This window comes from Sus scrofa, chromosome 1 (genome assembly GCF_054392235.1).
Source record: "Sus scrofa isolate SSC_HxYL_T2T_F1_AM1 chromosome 1, Sscrofa_HxYL_maternal_Yorkshire_Landrace_v2.0, whole genome shotgun sequence".
NCBI classification, from domain to species: domain Eukaryota; kingdom Metazoa; phylum Chordata; class Mammalia; order Artiodactyla; family Suidae; genus Sus; species Sus scrofa.
In genome coordinates, this window is record NC_139383.1 from 289,295,507 (window position 1) to 289,315,255 (window position 19,749).

Here is a 19,749-nt window from a genome sequence, read left to right on the forward strand (position 1 = left end):
TTCGCAGACTAGGGGTCGAATTGGAGCTGCAGCTGCTGACCCACACCACAGCCATAGCAACGCCAGATCCTTAAAGCCACTGAGCGAGGCCAGGGATTGAACCTGCATCCTCATGGATACTAGTTGGATTCTTAACTCACTAAGCCAACGGGAATGCCCATTGTATTAGCTTTAGGTTAACAGCAACGTGAATCAGTTATATGTATAAGAACTTTTTAAATTAAACATTTTGTTCTGAGATAATTGTAGGAGTGCGTGTACTGGCAGATAATAAAGGGACATCCTGTACACCTGTTACCCCAACCACGACCAGGACACTGATGCGGGCTCAGGCAAGGACCAGAATGTCTGTCCCAAGGAGCTCTCAGGTGCCCTTTCACAGCTGCCCCAAGTCATCAATCCGTCAGGGACCCGGCAGCATCGACTTGGTCTCCGTCGTGTCATTTGTTACCTCAAGACAGTTACACGCTGGAGGCACACGGCTGGCCTTCGGGCTCTGCCCTGTGCGGCCCAGCCCCTCCAGGACGTGCAAGTGCTGAGTTCGCTGAGCGGCCCCCAGGCCAGGTCTGTCTGGGGCTGGTGGGAGCAGGGCCGAGTCAGTGATTCGCGTCCAGCCCGGGGAAGAGGGGTGGTGCTCTTTCTTTACCACGGAAGGGAAGAGTGGGTACAGGGACACGCGGTCCCACGACGGGATCTCGGCAGAAGGGGCGCAGAAGGGAGGCCCCAGGATGGGCCTGGCGTAGGGGGGACCGCAGGGAGGCCCCCAGAACCCCTGACAGGTGTTTGGCTGCAGCCGCGGCGGGAAGGCCACCTGGAGCAGGATGAGGAGTCCAGCGCTCAATGGGCAAAGAGTCGGAAAGTGCAGCAGAGCGGCCGCCAGCCCAGCACCTCCTCGGGGTGTGCCCAGAGGGCTGAAGCGCACATCCGCGCAGCAGGCAGCGGGGACAACGGGGACAACGCAAATGGGCCCAAAGAGATAGGAACAAAGAGATAAAACAGCGGGGGGCGAGCCCTCCTCAGACAGCCGCTCAGCCTGAAGGGAGGGAGACGCCACGCGCTGCGACGCGTGGAGGGAGCAGCAGACACACACCTTCGTGTTTCGTGACCCCCTTATGCGGGTCATCCAGAAGAGGCTGACCCACAGACGGGACCGACGGCTGCCGGGCTGGGAGGGGTGGCGGGGAGTGACCGCAGTGGGGGGTGAGTCAGTGGCCACGGCGGCACAACACCGTGACTGTAACAGTGCGAACGGCACACTTTAGAAATGAACCAACCTTACGACGTATGAATCTCATCCCAGTTTCTAAAGAGCGCCTGGCAGAGGTAACGGAAACGCCGAGTCCTGACAACCTTCTCCTGGAGACGGACGCGAAGTAGAGCGAAGCCGTGTGTGCTGAGCTCGGGGAGGTTTTAAGATGGGAGCACTCACAGCTCACGTGTCTGCGATGCCTTTACTCCATAAAGAGGGGAAGTGATACTTGGAGGTTCTGGATGGATGGGGCCACAGCAAAGCCAGATCCGAGCCACGTCCGGGACCTACACCACAGCTCACGGCAACGCTGGATCCTTAACCCACTGAACGAGGCCAGGGATGGAACCTACGTCGTCATGGATGCGAGTCAGATTCGTTTCCACTGAGCCATGACGGGCACTTCTGTGCGGTTAATTTTACGTGTGAACCTGGCAAGGCCATGATGGCCAGCTATTTGGTGAAACACAGTCCCATGCTGCCGTGGAATTACTTTTTTTTTTTTTGTCTTTTTTGCTATTTCTTTGGGCCGCTCCCACGGCACATGGAGGTTCCCAGGCTATGGGTCTAATTGGAGCTGCAGCCACTGGCCTACGCCAGAGCCACAGCAACTCGGGATCCGAGCCGAGTCTGCAACCTACACCACAGCTCATGGCAACGCCGGATCGTTAACCCACTGAACAAGGGCAGGGACCGAACCCGCAACCTCATGGTTCCTAGTCGGATTCGTTAACCACTGTGCCACGACGGGAACTCTGGAATTACTTTTTAACTGAGTTTAACTTTTAAAACAGGAGACAAAGCAACAGTAGCATTACAGAGACCCTCCACAACACGGGTGGGCCTTGTCCAATCAGTTGAAGGCCTTAAAAGAAAAGACTGAGGTCCCCCCAGGAAGAAGGAATTCTGCCTCCCCCTCCAAGCTGCAGCGTCAGCTCTTCCCTGGGTCCAGCCTGTCGGCCCACCCTGCAAATTTTGGACTTGCCAGTCCCCACAATTGCTTGAGCCAATTCCTTAACATCCGTCACTCTTGGAAGAAACGTGACTAACACAGGTGCTAAGAAGGTGGCAGCAAATAAGACATAAGTAGGGGTGTCTGTGGGACAGGTTGAGGCACCTGTAGCCCCCTCCCCCTGCCGACTTAGAGAAGAGGCTCATGGTGCTGCCCCAGGGCCCTAGGGGCAGGCACGACCTCCCTCTGTCTGCAGCTGCATCAGGCTGGAGAGATGCTTCTCCTTTCTCTGTGGAGGAGCGGGGGCGGGGGGGGACCTCCTGGTGTTCGCGGTGTGAAACCGACTACAGGGAACCCCATGCACACAGGAGCTCTCACACACCGCCACTCCTAGGTCTGCAGACCAGAACGGGAAGACGCTACCTCTGCACTCCTAAAAGCGAGACGGCACTCCTCTGCTACCCAGGGGAAAGGAAGATTGTTCCCCAGCCCGGCAACAGCCCAGCCAATGAGAGGCGCGCGCACAGCCCCGCCCCCGCCGCCCGGCCTCCATTTCCTCCAATGGGATCGCCTTCCGAGCAGCCCCGCCCCACGCCCTCCTTTTTCTCTAAGGAGCCACGAGCGGGACTCGCCTGTCGTTTCCGCTACGGCCCACGTGTCCTGCGCTGCAGTTCTCCGCTGTTCCTGAATAAACCCATTTTGCTGATAAAATAACTGGCCGTTTTAAGGTCAACAAGGGACCTGTGCCCTGCCGGGAGGGCACACAGCAGCTCTGTGCTCGACCTCCAGGGACGAGCCCCGGCCACCCTCAGTGGGGCCCACCTGCCCACAGTCCTACGGGCTGAGAGAAAGATGGGGAGGGCGGGGTCTCCCCCGGGGCAGGACACGGCACCCTGACGGATGACCTCCGCCGCGGGCCTCAGCCTCCGACCTGGGGTCCTAGACAGGCTTTGCCCAGCGCGGGTGAGCGCTGACCCGCCCTTGGGTCCCTCCCGGCCGCGTCCGTGTCCAGGCTGGCCGCGGGCGCGGGAGGCCCCAGACCGCCTGTGACCCGAGCCCCGGCCCAGGACGGGCTCCTCGGGCCCCGCCCCTCGCAGACTCGGCCCGCGCCCCGAGGTCGCTCACCTGAGCCCGCGGGGTCCGCCCGGAACCTTGGCCCGGCGGCGGCAGCGGCGTCAGCAGCGGGCCGGATGGCTTTTCCTAGCGCACCGAGGCCGACGCGGCCGGGAAGCGCGAGAGCGAGGAGCCTCAGGCGATAGTGCGGGGGGGGGGGGGGGCTCGCTCGGGGGAGGAGCCAGGCCTCAAGTTGGGGCGGGGCGGGAGGCAATTGGGGCGGGGCTTGACCGGGGGCGTGGCTGTGGGTGGAGCCCGGCCGCTAGTGGGGGGCGGGGCTGACGGAGTGTGGCCGCTCTGCCGCCAGGGGGCGCCGTGGGCCGCAGGAGGCTCGGCACACCTGGCGCCCCCCCCCCCCCCCCCCCGCCACCGCCCAAGTTCCTGGCTCCTGGATCAGTTGCCGACCCTCCTGTCCGCCTCGGAGGGTCCCCGCAGCTCCACGCCGATCTCTGGCTCCCCGGGTCCCTGCCTCGCGGACCTCAGCCCCCAGCCACCCCACCAGACCCCTAACGGGACCCCACTGCCGCGCTCCGGCCGGGAAGCGCCGATTTCCGCCGTGCGGCCAGGCTGGTGTCCGCGCCGCCATGCTCTCGCTCGGGGACCTGGTGCGCGACTGGCACCGGGGCGCGCAGGCTGTGGCGCGCGGAGATTGGGGCTGCGCCCTGCGCCTCTTCTCGGGCATTCCAGAGCCGCCTGCCAGGATGAGCTTCAACGTGGGCTGCGTGCACCTGCTGGCGGGGGACCCGGAGGCTGCGCTGCAGGTGAGTCAGGGCGCCTGCCAGCCGTGCCCCCCAGGATTGGTAGCGGCGGCCCCACCTCTGGGAGACGCTGTTCTCCCTCCCTGGGGTTTCAGTGAGAGGTGAGATAAAGACCCAGCTGCAGGGGCGAGTCCAGCACCCACCCATCCCCACCGCCGCCTGCCGATGTCACCCCTCAATGAACACCTAACGCAGGTGGGAGCTGTGTGGGCGGTGGACCCCACCTTGAGCTGAGGTCAGGGCCAGGATGGGGTTGCAGGGCTCCCACCCTGCCTCTAGTATGTGGTGACCATGTGCCAGACTCTGCAGGGGTGGGGAAAGACCTCCCTGAACACTGGCTCCAGTGCTCACCTCCTCGGTGCTAGAGTGCTGGAAAGAGGCTCCAGGCCGGACTGGGCTGGGAAGGGGCTTCCGCAGACACCTGCGGTGATGGCCAGGAGTCAAGGTGTGTCTGGTGGGTGCCCACACCCCAGATCTGAGTGCTCGCCTGACTCCCACGCACTCCCCAAAGCCAAGCGCACACAGGCGCTCACCTGCCTTGGCCGAGGGGGTGGCGCAGAGCCACTGCCTGCCCTTCAAGGGCTCCAGCTTCATCACAGTGGTGCGCTCCCACGGGTGCAGGACGAGAAGCCAGCAGCACCCTGCCCACTGCTCTGGTCCTGGGATCACCCCTCAGAAAGAACCAGGCTCCTACCTTGCTCAGCCACTGGTGACAGCCACCGAAGCCACGCGAGTTAGAAGAGACTGAGACGTTACAGGCAGCTGTCGTCATCAGTGTCTCGAAGGCTTCGGCCCTGGGGGAAACTGGGTCACGTGTGCTGGGGACCTGCCCTGTCCGTTTCTCACGTCTGTGTGCAAATCCACCATTGTCTCAGCAGTGATGGCAGGGCTGAAAGGTCTCCAGCCCTGGGGGGTCAGCGGGGAAGGCCCATCCGTCACCACTCACTCTAACGCAAGATTTAGCCAGCGAGAGGGGAGAAGGTTCGCAGCAGAGCGGCTTCAATTCTCCTCCACCTCACAGGAGACGAGTTCCGTCTAAAGACAACACAGCCAAGTAGCAAAAGCATGGGCATGCTGGGTAGAAACACGGAGAATTTTAAAAAGCAGATGGAGGAGTTCCCATTGTGGCTCAGCAGTAACGAACCTGACTGGCACCCATGAGGATGCGGGTTCGATCCCTGGCCTTGCTCAGTGGGTTAACGATCCGGCGTTGCTGTGAGCTGTGGTATAGATCGCAGACGCAGCTCAGATCTGCTGTGGCTGTGGCTGTGGTGGAGGCCGGCAGCTGCAGCTCCGATTGGACCCCTAGCCTGGGAACCTCCATATGCCACGGGTGCGGCCCTAAAAAGACAAAAATAAATAAAAAGCAGATGGAACAGCTACAATGAATGAAGCTGATTGTCTCTAAGGACCTCTGAGGAGGGTGGAGTGTGGCTGGGCTGCAGGGTGTCGGTAGGAACCCCATGGGAGCTTGAGTTGGCTGCCCCGAGTGGCTCAACAAGCCCCCACTTGGCCAGATCTGATAGGGAAGGACCATGGCGCCCTTGTGTTCCTGCATTTAACTTTTTTTTTTTTTGTCTTTTTGCTATTTCTTTGGGCCGCTCCCGCGGCATATGGCACATACGCGTCTGTGACCTACACCACAGCTCATGGCAACGCCGGATCCTTAACCCGCTGAGCAAGGGCAGGGATCGAACCCGCAACCTCATGGTTCCTAGTCGGATTCGTTAACCACTGTGCCACGACGGGAACTCCTCCTGCATTTAACTTGGCTGTGGTATGCTCTCCTCTGGCTTGCGTTTAACTGGTGGCTGCTGTCCTCCCTAGGAACAGACGGTGACATTTCTGGGTCAAAGTTTAAGGAAGATGGTACAGCAGAAAATGATCACGACATTGTAAATCCACTATACGTCAGTAAAACTTCAAAAACGAGACGAAAATTTTGAAAAAGAAAGAGCAGCGCTTTGCACACATATTAGGTCGTTTGTATTGCTGTTCTTTCTGATTCTGAAAGAGAAGAAGTGTGTCGTTTTGTATGAACTCCCAAAAATAGGATTTCAAAAAGGCAAGACTCTTGCGTAATCCCACCCCTCAGAGGGCGCTGTTATTCACGCGCTGGAGTGTTTCCTTGCTCTCACAGGAAACACGTTGGTTCTCGCAGCCACCTTACTGTGCCCTGAGCCCGTCGCAAGCCCCTCAAGAGCTCAGGCTGGCTCCCAGCTCAAGCTCAGGGGCCCCTGGTGGGTACGGGAGGCTTTCTCCTGCAGGTGGCTGTCTCTGGGGCTGACCCACTACTGGGCATCTGCCTGGACTGCGTCTGTGATGTAGGAGCGACAGGGTTGCAGACCTTGGCATTCCATGGGCATTTTTGTCCCTAGGCATTTGACCAAGCAGTGACCAGGGACGCCTGCCTGGCTGTCGGCTTCTTCCAGCGAGGGGTGGCCAACTTCCAGCTGGAGAGGTGAGCACAGAAGTGCTCCATTCTTTCTCCGATGGCCCTTTGTCTCTGCGGAGTCCTTTCTGTGCCCCCGCCTCTTCTCTCTGCTTGGGTCACCCCCTCTCGCCGACCCCCTCCCTGACCCTCCTGGGGAAAGGATGCCACTGTCAGGTCCGAGCGGGATGCAGGGCAGAGCGCCAGGGCGGCTCGGCCTCTGTGCTGTGAGTCACAGCCCTTGTGCTGGCGTCCCCTCCTTTGCTCCTTGCCACCTCTTTGCGGTGGCAGGGATGCTGCGACCGTGTCCGTCCTGCAGACGTGGAAACCCAGGGCAGGCCCGGAGAAGCGTGTGTCCCAGGACACAGAGTGGTGGGTTCCTTCCAGGGGAGGAATCAGGGCTGCACAGCAGGCCCCCAGGCCAAGCCCACGGTGGGTCCCACTCGGGGCAGGCAGGCAGTGGGGGCGGCCTCCCTTCTCATGGACCCAGGAGGCTTCCTGGGAGATGGGGAGTCCAGCGGGGGCCGGGGGGCTTCCAGCAGGGAGGCCCAGGGAGACGCCCATGGCTCTGTGCACACCGAGGCTTGGGAGAGGGTCCAGGCCGCAGGGGGGGGAGCCAGCCCCACGCCCTGCACAGCCCTCCTGGGTATTGACCCCATGTGCTGAGACCAGGGAGGACCCCCCCCCCAGCAGGTGGGGCTGGGATGAAGCTCTGCCCCTTTCTCTGTGGCCGCCGAGGGTCCCCATTCCAGGCTCCCTGCTGCCTGCAGGTTCCAGGAGGCCCTGTCTGACTTCCAGCTGGCCCTGGCACAGCTGAAGGACAACGCCACCATCGACTACACCCAGCTGGGCCTGCGGTTCAAGCTGCAGGCCTGGGAGGTGAGTGCACCAGTGCAGGGAGCTGGCCGCCGGGAGGCCACCTGGCCACCTGGGTGCCGTGTGTGGGCAGGCGGCCCCGGGGGTCCTTCCAGGCCTAGTTCTGCAGACTCTGTCCTCTGGGTCCCTTTGTCTTGTCACTGTCACAGGTGGGGCCACTTTGACTGAGACACTCCCTCTGGCCAGGGGTGCCCTGAAGCCCAGCTGGCGGGCCCGCCCAGGAGAGGGCCCGGGAGGGTCAGGGGTCAGCGAGAGGTGATGGGCGGCAGGGCGGGGGGCAGGGCTTGGCCATGGGTCCTGGCGTCCCCGCCCGCGGCTCTGCCTTCCGGGACAGGGTTGGGCCTGGGGTGGGGCGGGCGCCTCTAGAGCCCCCCCCCCCCCCCGCACTCCCGGAAGCACGCTGCCCTGGCGCTCCGGGAACCACCTGTGTCCCGATAGGCCAGCGGTGGGGAGTCCCGCTGGGGTGGCCCAGGACACCAAGAGCCTGGGCAGGTGTGGGGTTGGCCGCATGGCCCTTAGGCCCTTGACGGCCGAGCTGGGAGCCTGGTGTCCCTGCAGACGTGATCCTGCCGGGGTCGTGGGGAGCGGCTCCCGGGAGCACTGGGTGACCCCCCGCCCCCGTGTTTCCCAGCACAGCCTCCCGCCTGGGGGGAGGGGCAGGACAAAGAAAGGGCTCCTGGGGCTCCAGATGCCGTGCTGGGAGCTGGCAGCCCAGGGAGGGCTGCTCGGACCACATGCAAAAGGAGCTGAGCGGCCGAGTGGAGGCAGGTGGCTGCTGCGCACAGCAGATGCCAGGGAGGCTCGTCAGCTCAGCTCCGGCTGGGGGTCTGGAGACAGGCCTGCGGGTGGAGCTGACCCGGGCGTGACTGCCCACCCCCCCACCCCCCCACCCCAGCCAGGCAGGCTGCCCGGAAGCGCCCTGGGCGGCTGTGTCTGGGAAGCACTGTGGCTGGACCGGGGGCAGGGCCAGGGTGGGACCCAGTGGTGGACTGGGAGGGGGGCTGGAGGAGTGGAATGAGAGGGGATGGGCTGGGTCCTGGCGCTGCCATCACCCCCCACCCACCCGCAGGTGCTGTTCAATGTGGCTGCAGTGCAGTGCCAGCTGGGGCTCTGGGCGGAGGCCACCCGCAGTCTAGAGGAAGCCATCTCCAAGGGGCCAGAGGGGGCCCGCGGTGACCTAGACATTGCCCTGGGCCAAGTGCAGGTGAGGAGAGCCAGGCTCCTAGCCCACTCGGGTGGCCCGCCAGGCCTGTGGCCTGCAGTTTGAGGCTCTCGTCAGGACAGCCCCCCAAGGCCAACTATGTGAGGTGAAAAACTGCTGGCAGGAGATGATGTGTGTGCCCAGGTGTGAGGTGGGCTTCCCATGGGCTAGGGCCCCTCTGTCATAGGCTCCTGCAGCCGCAGGCCTGGTTGGATGCTCAGGCCTGTGTTGTGCCAACCTCCCTCCAGGAACAAGCCCCCCTGCAGCCTCGGCAGGTCCCCAGGGGCGAGGTCTTCCGGCCCCGCCAGCGGCACCTGGAGCACCTGGAGCCTGTGGACTTTCTGGGCAAGGCCAAGGTAAAGGGAGGGGCGGGCGGCTAGGCCCGGGCTGAGCTCCCAGCAGGTGCCGGGCATCCAGGCAGCCTTCACAGGGTTGTAAAGGCCCTGGTGGGAGGAGACAGGGCACGGCTGCTGGGTTGTCGCCGTGTCTCCAGAGGGGCTGCCTAGATCTGGGTCTGGGAACTGAGGCAGGGCCCACCAGAAGCAGAGGACCCCCGGCAGAGCTATCTCCCCAGAGCGCGGGACCCCTGGAGGACCGCCTATGCCCCAGGGCGGGGCGGCACCAGCAACATCGCAGGATAACGGGCACAGTGCAGCCCGAAGCAGAGGTGGAATGCGGGGAGCTGATGATGGCTTCGCGTGACAGAGGCACTCACTCCGGTTTCCAGCCGGTGGCCCTCGCCAGGCCTGACACCCCGGTCCCCCGAGGGCCAGGTGCTGTGAGTTGGAGGAGGGGCTCAGAGCGGCGCTACCCATCACCTCAGAACCCTCTCACCACGGGAAGCGACTGTTCTAAGAAACGAGAATACTTTTCAGAGTTGCACTGAGAAGAAGGTAGAACGGTCGGCAGAGCCGTCATCCTTCGCCAGGCCTGTCTCCCCTCCTCCCCGCCCCGCCGTGGGGGTCCGGCAGCCCCTCACAGCAGCGGGGACACCTGGGGGTCGGGGGCGAGGGCTGGGCCCTCCTGACCCGGCCGGCCTCTGCTGTCCCTCACCAGGTGGTGGCCTCCGCTGTCCCTGATGACCAGCACCAGGGCGTCCGGCCTCAGCAGCCACAGGTAGGCCACAGCCTCCCAGCCACGCTGACATCGCCTCTGGCATTTGTAGATCAGGGCGGTCCAGACCCTCACCTCTTAGGGGTACGCTGAACCCTCCCTGGGGGGTCCCCACCGTCCCCCTGGTCTAAATCGGGGGTGGGTACCATCCTGTGGGAGAGCGACGACCGTGTGGCCTTGCCTGGGGACGCCGTGCCCGCCGCCCCTGGTGCTCCTGAGGGATCTGCATCCTCAGGAGGCGGTCACTCTGTGCCCACAGGCTGGCAACGAACACGGTGAAGCCAGGCCCCGGGCTGCCGCACGGTAGGAAGGGCCCCACATGAGGCCCACATGCCAGCCCCCAGAGCTGGAGCCCCCGTGCAGGCCCAGTTGTGGCAGCTCCGGCCAGGGGCCAGGCTGGTCCACCCCCCTTTCCAGACTGGCCAGGGCCCCACTGAGGGGGAGGGGCATCCATCTCTTGGCGCCCCCCGTGCCCCCTTGTCCAGAGGCCCAGGGCACGCGCCATTCGAGCTCATCCTGGTTCCTGTCACAGAAGCTCCCTTGGGCCTGGACAGGCCCTGGAGGCCCTGGGGGAGGGGGCTGGGCAGGGGGCCGAGGAGCAGCCCCTCTGGCCCCACCAGACACAGCCACACAGACTGGGGGCAGGGGCTCCTCCCCTCCAGCTCAGGGCCCACCTTTCAAGGGGTGCTCCCCTGGTGGCCCTGCAGAGCTGGCACCCCTTGCGGCCCCAGGAAGCCACCTGACATGGAGATGGAGATGGGCTGCGGGCAGGCTGGGCAGGCTGAGCACGGCAGGCCGCTCACCTCCGCCAAGCAGGTGAGGGAGCCTGGGCTGGGCGGGCGGGAGCTGAGGTGTTTGGGGGAGCCTTCCCTGCCCCCCAGGCTGAGCCGGGGACCAGCGACAGCCGGGCCCTGCAGGGGTCTCAGGGCAGGGGGTCAGGCCAGGGACTTAGCCAGAGCCAGCCCCAGAGACTGGATGCCAGGGATCGGGGGCACACTGATGCTCACGGGTGCCCGGACAGAGTCGGGGTCTGCTCCCCACCCCAGGCCCTGGAGGGCCCCGCAGCCCGGGTGTCTTAGCGTGAGCCTACCACCCCCAGGCCCCCCGGCTTCTTTCCTGGACACGGGACTCCCCGAGGCCCCAGGGGTGAGGCTGAGGAAGGGACACAGGCTTCTCCTGGGCAGGGGTGGCAGGAGGGCGCCGTGCGCGGGCAGGGAAGCTGGACGAGTCATGCGTTCGCTTTATGGAGGCACCCAGCGCAACGGGGTGGTCGTCCCAGGGCCTCTCTCACTGATGTGCAGCTACCTCGCTGCACAGACAGGTGCCCTTGAAAGCTGTGCCTCCCACCACAGCTGTGCCTGAGGAGACCGCCAGCCGCAGGCTCGCAGGCTGGGTTTTCGAGCCCTTGACCCCCCGACAGAAGGGCAACAGCTTCCTCCTTGCTTTAAACAGCAGGCAAATCTGATAAAAATCGAAACGCTTCATTCACAAACAGTCCGGCTTTCCGACCCCCCCAGAAGTCGGGATCTGAGTCAGCTGGTCCGTGTGGCCAGGAGCGGGCCCCCTGGCATGTCCTGCTGCCACTCCAGCATGGGTCCCAATCCTGGGATGAAGTCTAGCTGGTCCCTGGCTTCGGTCCTCAGCCTCCTGGGGTCATGAGCAGGCCCAGCTGGAGCGGCCACCTCACGGTGGGCTGGGGGAAGCCAGATCCCTGCCCATGGGTGCCAGTGGCCCGTCTAGTCTCCAGGCTATACCGTCACCACTGGCTCTGCCGGGACACAGTGTCAGGCCCAGGAAAGCTACCTCCCAGCTCAGGGCCCCACCCCTGCCCCCTGAAGCCAGGACAACAGAGCCCCGGTGCCACCCCCGGCCCTGGCCCCAGGTCCAGCAGAGCCCAGTCTGCGGCTTTCCTTGCAGAGTCCCCACGTGGAGCGGGTTGACCAGCAGGCTCCTCCAGGTGAGGCCATCCTGACTGGGGGAGGGGAGGGCGGCAGGGGGGGCTTTGTGGAGGGAGCCCCGGGCAGCTACCTGTGGGGGGGCTGGGAGCAGCCTCTTTGTCCCCAAGGAGGAAGCTGGTGGCCTTGCGGCTTCCAGTGGGTGCACAGTTCCAGCAACCCCTCTCCTCCAAACGTTCCGCTTTGCGGGCAGGGCCCACCTGCTCACCGCCATCTGCAGGGCTGCTGGCAGCGGAGGGGCCAGACCCTGGATCGTCTGAGGATCCTGCAGGTGCTGGGGTAAGAGGCACCCCACTCCCCAGAGACGTGGGGGCTCCGAGGCCAGGCCCCATCCTCCCAGTGGCCTAAGGACCCCACTAAAGAAGCCTCACAGCCCACAGCCCCTCCCTCCTCAGTCCCTGCCCCCCTCCGCCACCCGAAGGCCACCCTGGCTGGTTCTGGGCACGCGGATCTGGGGCCCTGGAGACCAACCGCCTTTCTACCCGGACTCAGGGAGTGGCTACAGGGCAGCCGGCAGCTCTGGTGACCGTCCTGGTGCAGTGCGCCTTCACCCTGGCCCTGAGGGCCCCAAGAGGAGCTGACCTGTCCAGCCTGCGGGCCCTGATAAGCCAGGCCCTCCCTCCCCAGGCCCAGTGTGGGCAGCTCAGGTGGGCTGGGAAGGGGGGCGGGTGCCTCTCGGCCCTGGCCTGGGAGAAGGCCCAGCACAGCGGAGGGCTTAGAGGTCAGAGGTCAGCAACCCCCCACCCCAGCCCCCGGCTAGCGCCACCCACTCTGAGGCATCTCCTTGCAGTTACCGAGATCCTAGTGATGGCAGCTGCTGGGTGCCCCTCACGGGGGAGGAGGCGCTGCAGACGGCCTGGCGGGAGGCGGCCACCGGCCCTGCGGGGCTGCGGCTCCAGTGCAGGGTGAGCCTCAGGGGCTGGGGCCCAGGCCCGGGCGGGGACGGCTGGCCCCTCTCCCCAAGCCGAGCTTACCCTGCAGCCCTCATCCCTGCCGCAGGGAGTGGGCGGCCGGCCTGTGCTCTACCAGGTGGTGGCCCAGCACAGCTACTCTGCGCAGGGGCCTGCGGACCTGGCCCTGCAGCCAGGGGACACCGTGGACGTCCTGTGCCAAGGTATGACCTGTGCCAAGGTATCACCTGGTCGGGCCGCTGGGCACATGCGGTGTCTGTGAGCTGATGCAGGGGCTGCCCTGACTCCCCTGCAGTGGACCAGGCGTGGCTGGAGGGCCACTGTGACGGCCGCATCGGCATCTTTCCCAAGTGCTTCGTGGTCCCAGCCGACCGGCGTGTGTGAGGAGTCAGCCCTAAGAAGCCCATGGCTGGAAGCGTTTAATAAAAGCCCTCTGCCCTGCCAAGGAATGGTGTACCTTCTGGGCTCGGCCCCTGAGAGGGCCTGACTGAGGCTGGGGGAACGGGGCTGCTGCTCCATGAAAAGCCCATGTTGCCCGGACACGGGCTCTGGCAGCTCCTAGAGACCCCGGGGCCCACTGCCAGCCCCTCCTGGAGAACCAGATGCCTTTTTCTTTTTTCCCCTGGCTGTGCCCGAGGCATGTGGAAGTTCCCAGGCCAGGGATCAAACCCAGGCCACAGCAGCGACCTGAGTCGCTGCAGGGACACCAGATCCTTAACCCGGTGTGCCTCCGGGGACCTCCAGCCAGGCCCCGTCTGTGCCAGCAGTCACCCTCCCAGGCTCTACCTGGCCCTCCACGCCGTAAGTCTGCAGTCACAGTCCCGGGGGCTGTGGGAGTCCAGCCAGGCAGCCCTTGTGCAGAGAGGCCCCTGCTGCCCTCGGAAACATGCTGGAGAGATGGACCCCGGGAGCTGGGATCAGAGGCCACGGACGAGCAAAGCCACAGCCAGGCGGCCACAGCACAGCCTCTATGGCCAGAGCGACCCTGAAGGCAGAATGTGGCCGTCTGCCTGCGGGGCTAGAGCCCACAGGACCAGCCCCTCGGAGCCCCCCCGGGGGCTGGGCTCAGGAGGGCTCCAGGCAGCTCTGGTGTCCAGGCTGGGACGGGGCCGCGGCAGCTGGGCCTCTGCCGTCCAGCACAGGGCAGCCGCTCAGTGCTGGAGCCAGCAGAGGTGCACCGCAGCAGCCCCGAGGATGGCTGCGAGGGTCAGCACCATGAAGACGACTCCGGCCATCCAGACGCCGTAGCTCTCCGCCCGCCACTGGGCGGGCGCCTCGGCCGGGATCATGCTCGTCAGATTCAGCATGTAGCCCAGCGTCCAGCCGATGTCTGTGCCGCTGGCCTGTGGGTCACACGCAGGTCAGGACCACGGGAGCTGCCCCGGAGCCCGCCCCACCCTGGCGCCCGCAGCCACCTGCTTGCGAAACTCGATGCCGCCCCAGGTCTCCTCGCGGAAGCCGTAGCCCTCGAGCAGGAGCGTGAGGATGTACAGGCCCGAGGCACAGTAGTCACGCAGCCGGGGGTCCTGTGCAGCGGTGCCCACGTCCACCTGGGGGCCGGGAGGCAGGGAGCTGGGTAAGGCCCCACCTCCTGAGCCCCTGGGGGCCAGTCCGCCGGGCAGCGGGGCCCAGGTCTCCCTCCTGGAGGAGGACGGCTGGGGTTGTCCTCCTTCCTGTGCCACCTCCACCAGACCCCTACCACACTGCCCAGGATGGGGTCCCACCAAGCCCTGGCCAGTGGAGCCTGCAGCCCCGGGAGCTGGGGCCCAGGTGGGGCAGGCGACCCGGGATCCACCCACCAGCTTCCAGGGCCTCTGGCAGAACTCCCAGATGCTGGCGTTTACAGCGGCCAGTGGCAGCCCCGACGTGAGGTTCAGGAAATGGAAGGTGTAGTAGAAGCTGGAGAAGGCCTGGGGGGAAGGGGGGGCTCTGGAGGCGGAGCCCAGGCTGGGGCAGGGGGGCCAGAGGAGCCGGTTACACCCCCCCTGCCCCAGCATCAGGCCCCTGGGGCTTTGGAAGGAGGCCGGGCTCCAGGCACAGGTTAGGGAGGCTCACATAGAACCGGCCCCGCACGGGGGGCTGGTAGACCCCGTTGAAGGCGCAGTCTTCTCGGCCCTGGCAGCTGGAGAAGTTGAAGAGCTTCCGGATGGCCGAGATGCAGGCCCCGGGGTTCCCCGTCCCTTCCACGGTCACGTTCCTGGTGAGGTCTGGGGGCGCTGCCGTGGGCACACAGGGCGACTCGTACAGAGAGGCCACGGCCACCGTGTCCTGGTAGCCACTGTGGTAGCAAGGGTGGCGGACCAGGAGGGCCGGGCTGCCCTGCAGGGGGCGGGAGGCCGCTCTGAGCCCAAGCCCGGGGCGCCGGTGCCCCTCCTCCTGCAGGGACGCCCACCTGCGCCAGCCCAGCCAGGGGAGCCGCCCTCCTGCAGGGACCCCCACCTGCACCAGCCCAGCCAGGAGCCTGTTGAGCATCTGCTCTCGCCCGAAGCAGAGGTAGCTGTGGGTGTAGACGCTGTGATCGAAGCCGTAGAGGCGGAACGTGGCCTGAGTGCTCTGGTCCCGTATGGGCCCTTCAGGCACGAAGGTGATCTGGGTGGAGGCCCCACCCATGTCCAGGGCACCCACCAGCGTCTCCTCCAGCGGCCGGATCCATTCTCCAGAGAAGGAGTACTGACCACAGACAGGGGCGCTGAGTCCTGGGACCAGCCACGCTGACCCGCGGCCCCCGCCCCGCCTCCCCCGCCCCGGGGCCGCCTGCGGCACCTTGACCAGCCTGCCCAGGACATAGTTGATGGTGATCCAACCGAAGGCCCCTTCGTCCTGCCCGGTCAGGAGCTCGGCACCCCAGAAGTCCACGGGGGAGCGGCCCAGGGCCCGGCTGACCGCTGCGAAGATGTCCTCCGCCAGAGAGCTGTTCTTCTGGCTGTGCGGAGAGGAGCAGCAGCCGGGGCTGGCCAGAAGCCCACCCTATGGCACCCCGCCTGGGGCGGGGGGCCGCAGCTCTCACGCTGCACCCCAGGGACGTGTTCGGCTCCCTCACCTGAGCAGCCTCATGCCTGCCGTGGCCCCCAGGAACGTGGGCGTCTCCTTATGCTGGGCCTTGGGGATCAGCGCCAGCGCCTCGTCCAGGCAGCCCTGCAGGCTCTCGCCAGCTTGTGCAGGGTCGGAGGTGTAGGAGGAGATTCCAGGACCTGAAACACAGCGCCCCAGGTCGAGGCTCCAGGGCCCGAGGGCGGGCCAGGCTGAGGCATCTGGAGGCAGCTGCGCCGGATCTCGGGCCAGACGACTCCAGAGCCCTGGTGCGGCGCCCACGGGCCAGCTGGGCCCCCTGGGGCAGCCTGCCGAACCTCTCTGAGCCCCTCTCCTTCAGGCTGACTTGCTGGGGGTGGAAAGGGTGCTTCTGCCCGGCTCCAGCCTGGGCAGCTTCCCAACCCTCCCTCCAGCGGGGCAGCTCAGCCAGGCAGCGGTGGGCCGTGCCCGTACTCATCTGCTGTCCACGGAACAGCCCACTGACCTTTTGCCTGGCAGGCCAGGGCCTGGCTGACCACACCCGTGTCGTTCTCCTTGTTTGCTGGCCACTGATACACAAAGAGGGACGTGTGGGAGGACCCGGCGTCGAACACGATCCCAAACTGGAGGTGACACCGGGGTCAGGAGCGAGCGGGGCCGGCTTGGCTCAGCCCAGCCTCCCCTCCCGGGGCCTGGGGCCCACCTTGGTGTGCGCGGGTAGGTGGACTCTGGCGGCCTCCACGAGGATCAGGACGAGCGTGGTGAGGCCGGAGACCGCTGCAGCCCACAGCAGGGCCGTGAAAACCCGATCCTTCCGGGTCTGCCCCATGGTGGGCAGGTCGTCACCTACGGGGGTGGCAGCACTGGGCACCCGTCCCCGCCGCCGCAGCAGGGCCACTGCCCTCCCGGGGGCTCAGAGGACCCACCTCCGGTCGGCCTTTAGAGAGCGTGACGCCAAGAGAACCGGGTGCCCGTGTGCTCCCAGTGTCAGAGGGGCCTGGGGGGCCGGGTACCGGGACGCCCCGTGCGGCGACGCCCTGGCCTGTGGCGCACAGCACCCAGGAGGTCGGGAGAGCCCCTTTCTCCCCTCACCAGGGACCAGCGGAGCCCCCAGGTTCTCCGCGCAGCCCCCCGGACCCCTGCTCCCCTCCCGACCTCAACAGGAGACCCAGCTCCGCACGGAACTCGGGGGCCCAGGACCCACCTCTCCCACCTACCTGGTCCTCTCTGCAGCCCCCACCAGGCCTCCCCCAGGACCCTTTGCTCTCTTTGAGCCTGAGGTCGGGCCTGAAGCAGGAGGATGCCCGTGTCTGTGTTGCCAGGTGCTGGGTGAGGTCAGGGGCCCCAGCCACGCGTCTTCTCTGCTAAAGGACCTGAAGGCCGAGGCGTTCTGGACAGAGACAGTGGCTTCTGTTGCAAAGCCCAACCTCGGGCTTCTCTAATCTGATTTACAAACTCTTTAATTGGCCCGAGGGCGGTCCCTGCAGACCCAGGAAGGCGGTGTGCGTGGGGCCGTGGCACGCACGCAGCTCAGGGGCCGAGCGCTGTGCAGGGCCCCCTCCAGCCCCCATCACCCCCGAGGGGAGGCCCTGCTCACAAGGGCCCTGGAGCTGGTTCTCACCACGGCCCACAGAAAGTGGTCTGAGGTCTCCCAAGCGTGGCGATTCAGGGGCTCTGCATGGCGTGGGCCACCCTGCGTGGAAGCAGACGCCCCCAGAGTGCTTCCTCCAGCCGCGGGATGTAGGCTCTCGTCTGTGTCTGCCCCAGACCTGGCCGCCGTGGGGAGTGGAATGGGTGGTCCTGGTTACAGTCCCGTTTTGAGGAGGGAGGACTGAGGCTCTGAGAGGGGAGGTGACCTGCCTGAGCCACAGTCAGGCCAGGCCCAGATGGGACCCAGCCCGCGTCCCCAACCAGCACCCAGGCCATGGGCCTCCTTACAGACACAAGCAGGTTACAGCAGGGGAAGAGATCCCAGGACCCCATGTCCACCCGAGCCCCCAGCCTGAGCCCCCAGTGGGTAGGCAAAGAGGATGGGGAGACCCCCCTACAGTCAGAGCCTGCCCCCCCAGTGGGTCAGCCCCAGACCAGGACAGCCCCTCACCTGGGCTGGAGGACGAGCAGCAGCGCAGCAGCGAGGACGAAGCCTCTCAGGCTTCTGCCAGGTGCTGCCCCGCCTCCCCCAGCCCCGCTGGTCACCGCGCACCTGAGCCGGGTCTGCACCCGCCCAGGACGGTTCCCTGCTGCTCAGACTTTGGTCTCCCGCCCCGCCCTTCCCCAGAGCCCAGGCTGAGGGCAGGTCGAGTCAGGTGACTGCAAAGGCCCTGAGATGAAGGACTTGACCAGAGCAAAGGCCAAGGGGCGGACCCGCCTGCGGACTCAGGCGAGGAGGAGGAGGAGGAGGAGGCCCGCGCCAGCCTCTCTGCCAGCGGGTTGGTGGCTTTCAAGCATGCGGTGAAATTGCCCCTTTCCGAGCACACGCGTAGCGCCCCAGCCCAGCCTGGCACCCCCAGCCCTGCCCTGCCCTGCCCTTGCTAACGGTTTGTCTTTGGGAGGAGGGCGCAGAGGTGGATTCAGCCTGGCTTCTTGCACTCGGCTGGCCTGAGGCCTCCCCTCGGCCTGCGTGCAGTCCAGGGGCTCTGAGGAGCTGAGGTTGCTTAAGCCCCGGCCCCTGCTGAAGGCATTTGGGGGCCCGGCTCTCTGGCTGTGCAACGCGGCCGTGGTCGCTCCTGCACGTGGGCGGCGAGGCTCGGGCGCCGGCTGTCCAGAGGTTGCCCTTTCTCCCTGACTCCTCTGCGCCTCTGTGCGGATGGCCACCTTGGGGTGGGCCTGCTTCTAGGCTCGGCTGTGTTTAGCTCATCCTCAGTCCTGGCTTGATCACGCAGCCACGCAGAAAGTCTTATATCGTGCAGTGTGAATCTGCCAGCTGCAATCTTCTTTTTCAGAATTGTTTTAGCCATTCTGGTTCCTGTGCCTTTCCGTATAAATTCTGTGGGACTTCGCGGCCCCTTCAAGGAGACTGAACTCAAAGCCTCTGGCCCAGACGAAGAACGACCAGACCCTTATTGCCGCCCCAGCGTCTCGCTGTAACGCCCCTCCCTCACCTTGAGCTTCCAGCTCTTCCCTGCCCCCCCCAGGAAAGGTGTGTGGCCCCCTCCTCACCCCGCCCCAGTGGAGCCTTAGCTTCCCCACCAACCAGGAAAGTATCGCTAGGACCCCTCTTTCTCCAACCAATCAGCAGGTCAGCGGGTGTATCCTGAGACCTCCCCCTCCCCGGGCCAGGACAACAGACAGGACCTCGCACCCAGGTCAGCTCCCCTGATCCCCAGGAAGTCGTCTGCTGCACAAGCAGTGTCCCTTCTGTCTCTTGTCTCAAAAAACTCTTCTTTCTCCTCACCTTGCTGTGCTGGAAAATTCTTTTTCTGACCCATGTGCACAGACATGGCAAATTCTATAGTTAGCCCCTCTTCATGTACAAAACGCTTCTGAAATTTTTATTGGCATTATGTCAAAAATCTATGATCACTTTGGGGAGAAAGCCATGGACACAATATCAGTTGTCTCCATTTATTTAGGGGTTAGGTCTTCAACAATTTTTTCCCTCTGTATTGTCTAGTGTTCAGAATAATGAGCCCGTGCCTGTCTATGAGATTTATACCCGAGTATTTCATTTTTGCGGGGAGCTACTGTCCACAGTACTCATTAAATTCGGTTTTCAATTATGCATTGGTGGAAAGCAGGTGCACAGGTCTTCGTGGTTGACCTCGACCCCCCACCTTGCTGTGCTCACCGACTGGTCGCAGGAGCTTCTGGGGTGGACGGTCAGGGTCTGTAACAGGGACAGCTGCGTCTCTCACCCCTCTTCCCTACCGAGCTCGCCGGCCCAGACCTCCAGCTGGGTGGGAGGGGGTAGGGTGACGGCTGCACCCGGTCAGTAGGTGTTATGCGGGGGGTGGAGTTCCCTTCTAGCTCCCTTCTGACAGAGGGGTTCTCGTCACACACGAGGGCTGCGTTTTGTCCCCCACTTGGTCTTCACCCACTAATATGCTCAAGTGATTTTCCTCTTTGGGTGCTCGGTGTGGCGGCTCACCTCGAAGGATCTTCTGGATACTGGACCCGCCCACATCCTCAGGATAAACTTCCCTTGGGTGCAGTGATGGCTTTCTTTATACATTCCTGGAGTT

General features: G+C 64.8%; 3 protein-coding genes across 10 annotated transcripts in view; 1 reads left to right on the forward strand and 2 right to left on the reverse strand.

The window, feature by feature from the left end:
• The window catches only part of EXD3 (exonuclease 3'-5' domain containing 3), a 57,300-nt gene extending 53,849 nt beyond the window's left edge, over positions 1 to 3,451 (reverse strand). The window contains exon 1 of the mRNA XM_085002038.1: positions 3,327 to 3,451. The gene's annotated coding sequence lies outside the window, so the exon portion shown is untranslated. The remainder of the gene's footprint in view (positions 1 to 3,326) is intronic.
• A 238-nt stretch (positions 3,452 to 3,689) lies between these two features.
• On the forward strand, positions 3,690 to 19,289 carry NOXA1 (NADPH oxidase activator 1). 7 transcript variants are annotated; one of them, XR_014831113.1, is made up of 15 exons: positions 3,690 to 4,075; positions 6,451 to 6,533; positions 7,274 to 7,382; positions 8,449 to 8,583; positions 8,829 to 8,936; positions 9,637 to 9,696; positions 9,953 to 9,996; positions 10,401 to 10,509; positions 11,611 to 11,650; positions 11,842 to 11,927; positions 12,141 to 12,553; positions 12,648 to 12,762; positions 12,855 to 17,997; positions 18,511 to 18,707; positions 18,807 to 19,289. XR_014831113.1 is itself a non-coding variant. In XM_005652733.4 (14 exons), the coding sequence occupies exons 1-14, from the start codon at positions 3,899 to 3,901 to the stop codon at positions 12,941 to 12,943; spliced, it is 1,425 nt and encodes a 474-aa protein (XP_005652790.3). In that variant the 5' UTR covers positions 3,690 to 3,898; the 3' UTR covers positions 12,944 to 13,004. The 7 variants fall into 7 exon arrangements, 4 of the variants coding, with proteins under 4 accessions (XP_005652790.3, XP_013844682.3, XP_084858178.1 ...); XM_005652733.4 differs by lacking the exons at positions 18,511 to 18,707; positions 18,807 to 19,289 and having other exon boundaries at positions 12,141 to 12,295; positions 12,439 to 12,553; positions 12,855 to 13,004; XR_014831114.1 differs by lacking the exons at positions 9,953 to 9,996; positions 10,401 to 10,509.
• ENTPD8 (ectonucleoside triphosphate diphosphohydrolase 8) lies at positions 11,156 to 16,407 on the reverse strand. Of its 2 annotated transcripts, XR_002340964.2 has the most exons (10): positions 16,272 to 16,407; positions 16,074 to 16,191; positions 15,600 to 15,750; positions 15,323 to 15,482; positions 14,999 to 15,229; positions 14,615 to 14,878; positions 14,359 to 14,469; positions 13,975 to 14,109; positions 11,722 to 13,902; positions 11,156 to 11,340 (listed from the first exon to the last, which is right to left on the reverse strand). XR_002340964.2 is itself a non-coding variant. In XM_013989249.3 (9 exons), exons 1-9 carry the CDS (start codon positions 16,395 to 16,397, stop codon positions 13,711 to 13,713), a joined length of 1,488 nt encoding a protein of 495 aa, XP_013844703.3. In that variant the 5' UTR covers positions 16,398 to 16,407; the 3' UTR covers positions 11,156 to 13,710. The 2 variants fall into 2 exon arrangements, 1 of the variants encoding a protein (XP_013844703.3); XM_013989249.3 differs by having other exon boundaries at positions 11,156 to 13,902.
• Positions 19,290 to 19,749: the final 460 nt, after the last annotated feature.

Excerpts from the sequence above, each read along its gene's own strand:
- NOXA1 (XM_013989225.3), top strand. The coding sequence starts at position 3,899 with ATGCTCTCGCTCGGGGACCTGGTGCGCGACTGGCACCGGGGCGCGCAG. Across the intron at positions 8,937-9,636 it reads ACTTTCTGGGCAAGGCCAAG|GTGGTGGCCTCCGCTGTCCC; the intron begins GTAAAGGGAGGG and ends GTCCCTCACCAG. Across the intron at positions 9,997-10,400 it reads AGGCCCCGGGCTGCCGCACG|AGCTGGCACCCCTTGCGGCC; the intron begins GTAGGAAGGGCC and ends GTGGCCCTGCAG.
- ENTPD8 (XM_013989249.3), bottom strand. The coding sequence starts at position 16,397 with ATGGGGCAGACCCGGAAGGATCGGGTTTTCACGGCCCTGCTGTGGGCT. Across the intron at positions 16,192-16,271 it reads ACCTACCCGCGCACACCAAG|TTTGGGATCGTGTTCGACGC; the intron begins GTGGGCCCCAGG and ends TGTCACCTCCAG. Across the intron at positions 15,483-15,599 it reads GCAGGCATGAGGCTGCTCAG|CCAGAAGAACAGCTCTCTGG; the intron begins GTGAGGGAGCCG and ends CTCTCCGCACAG.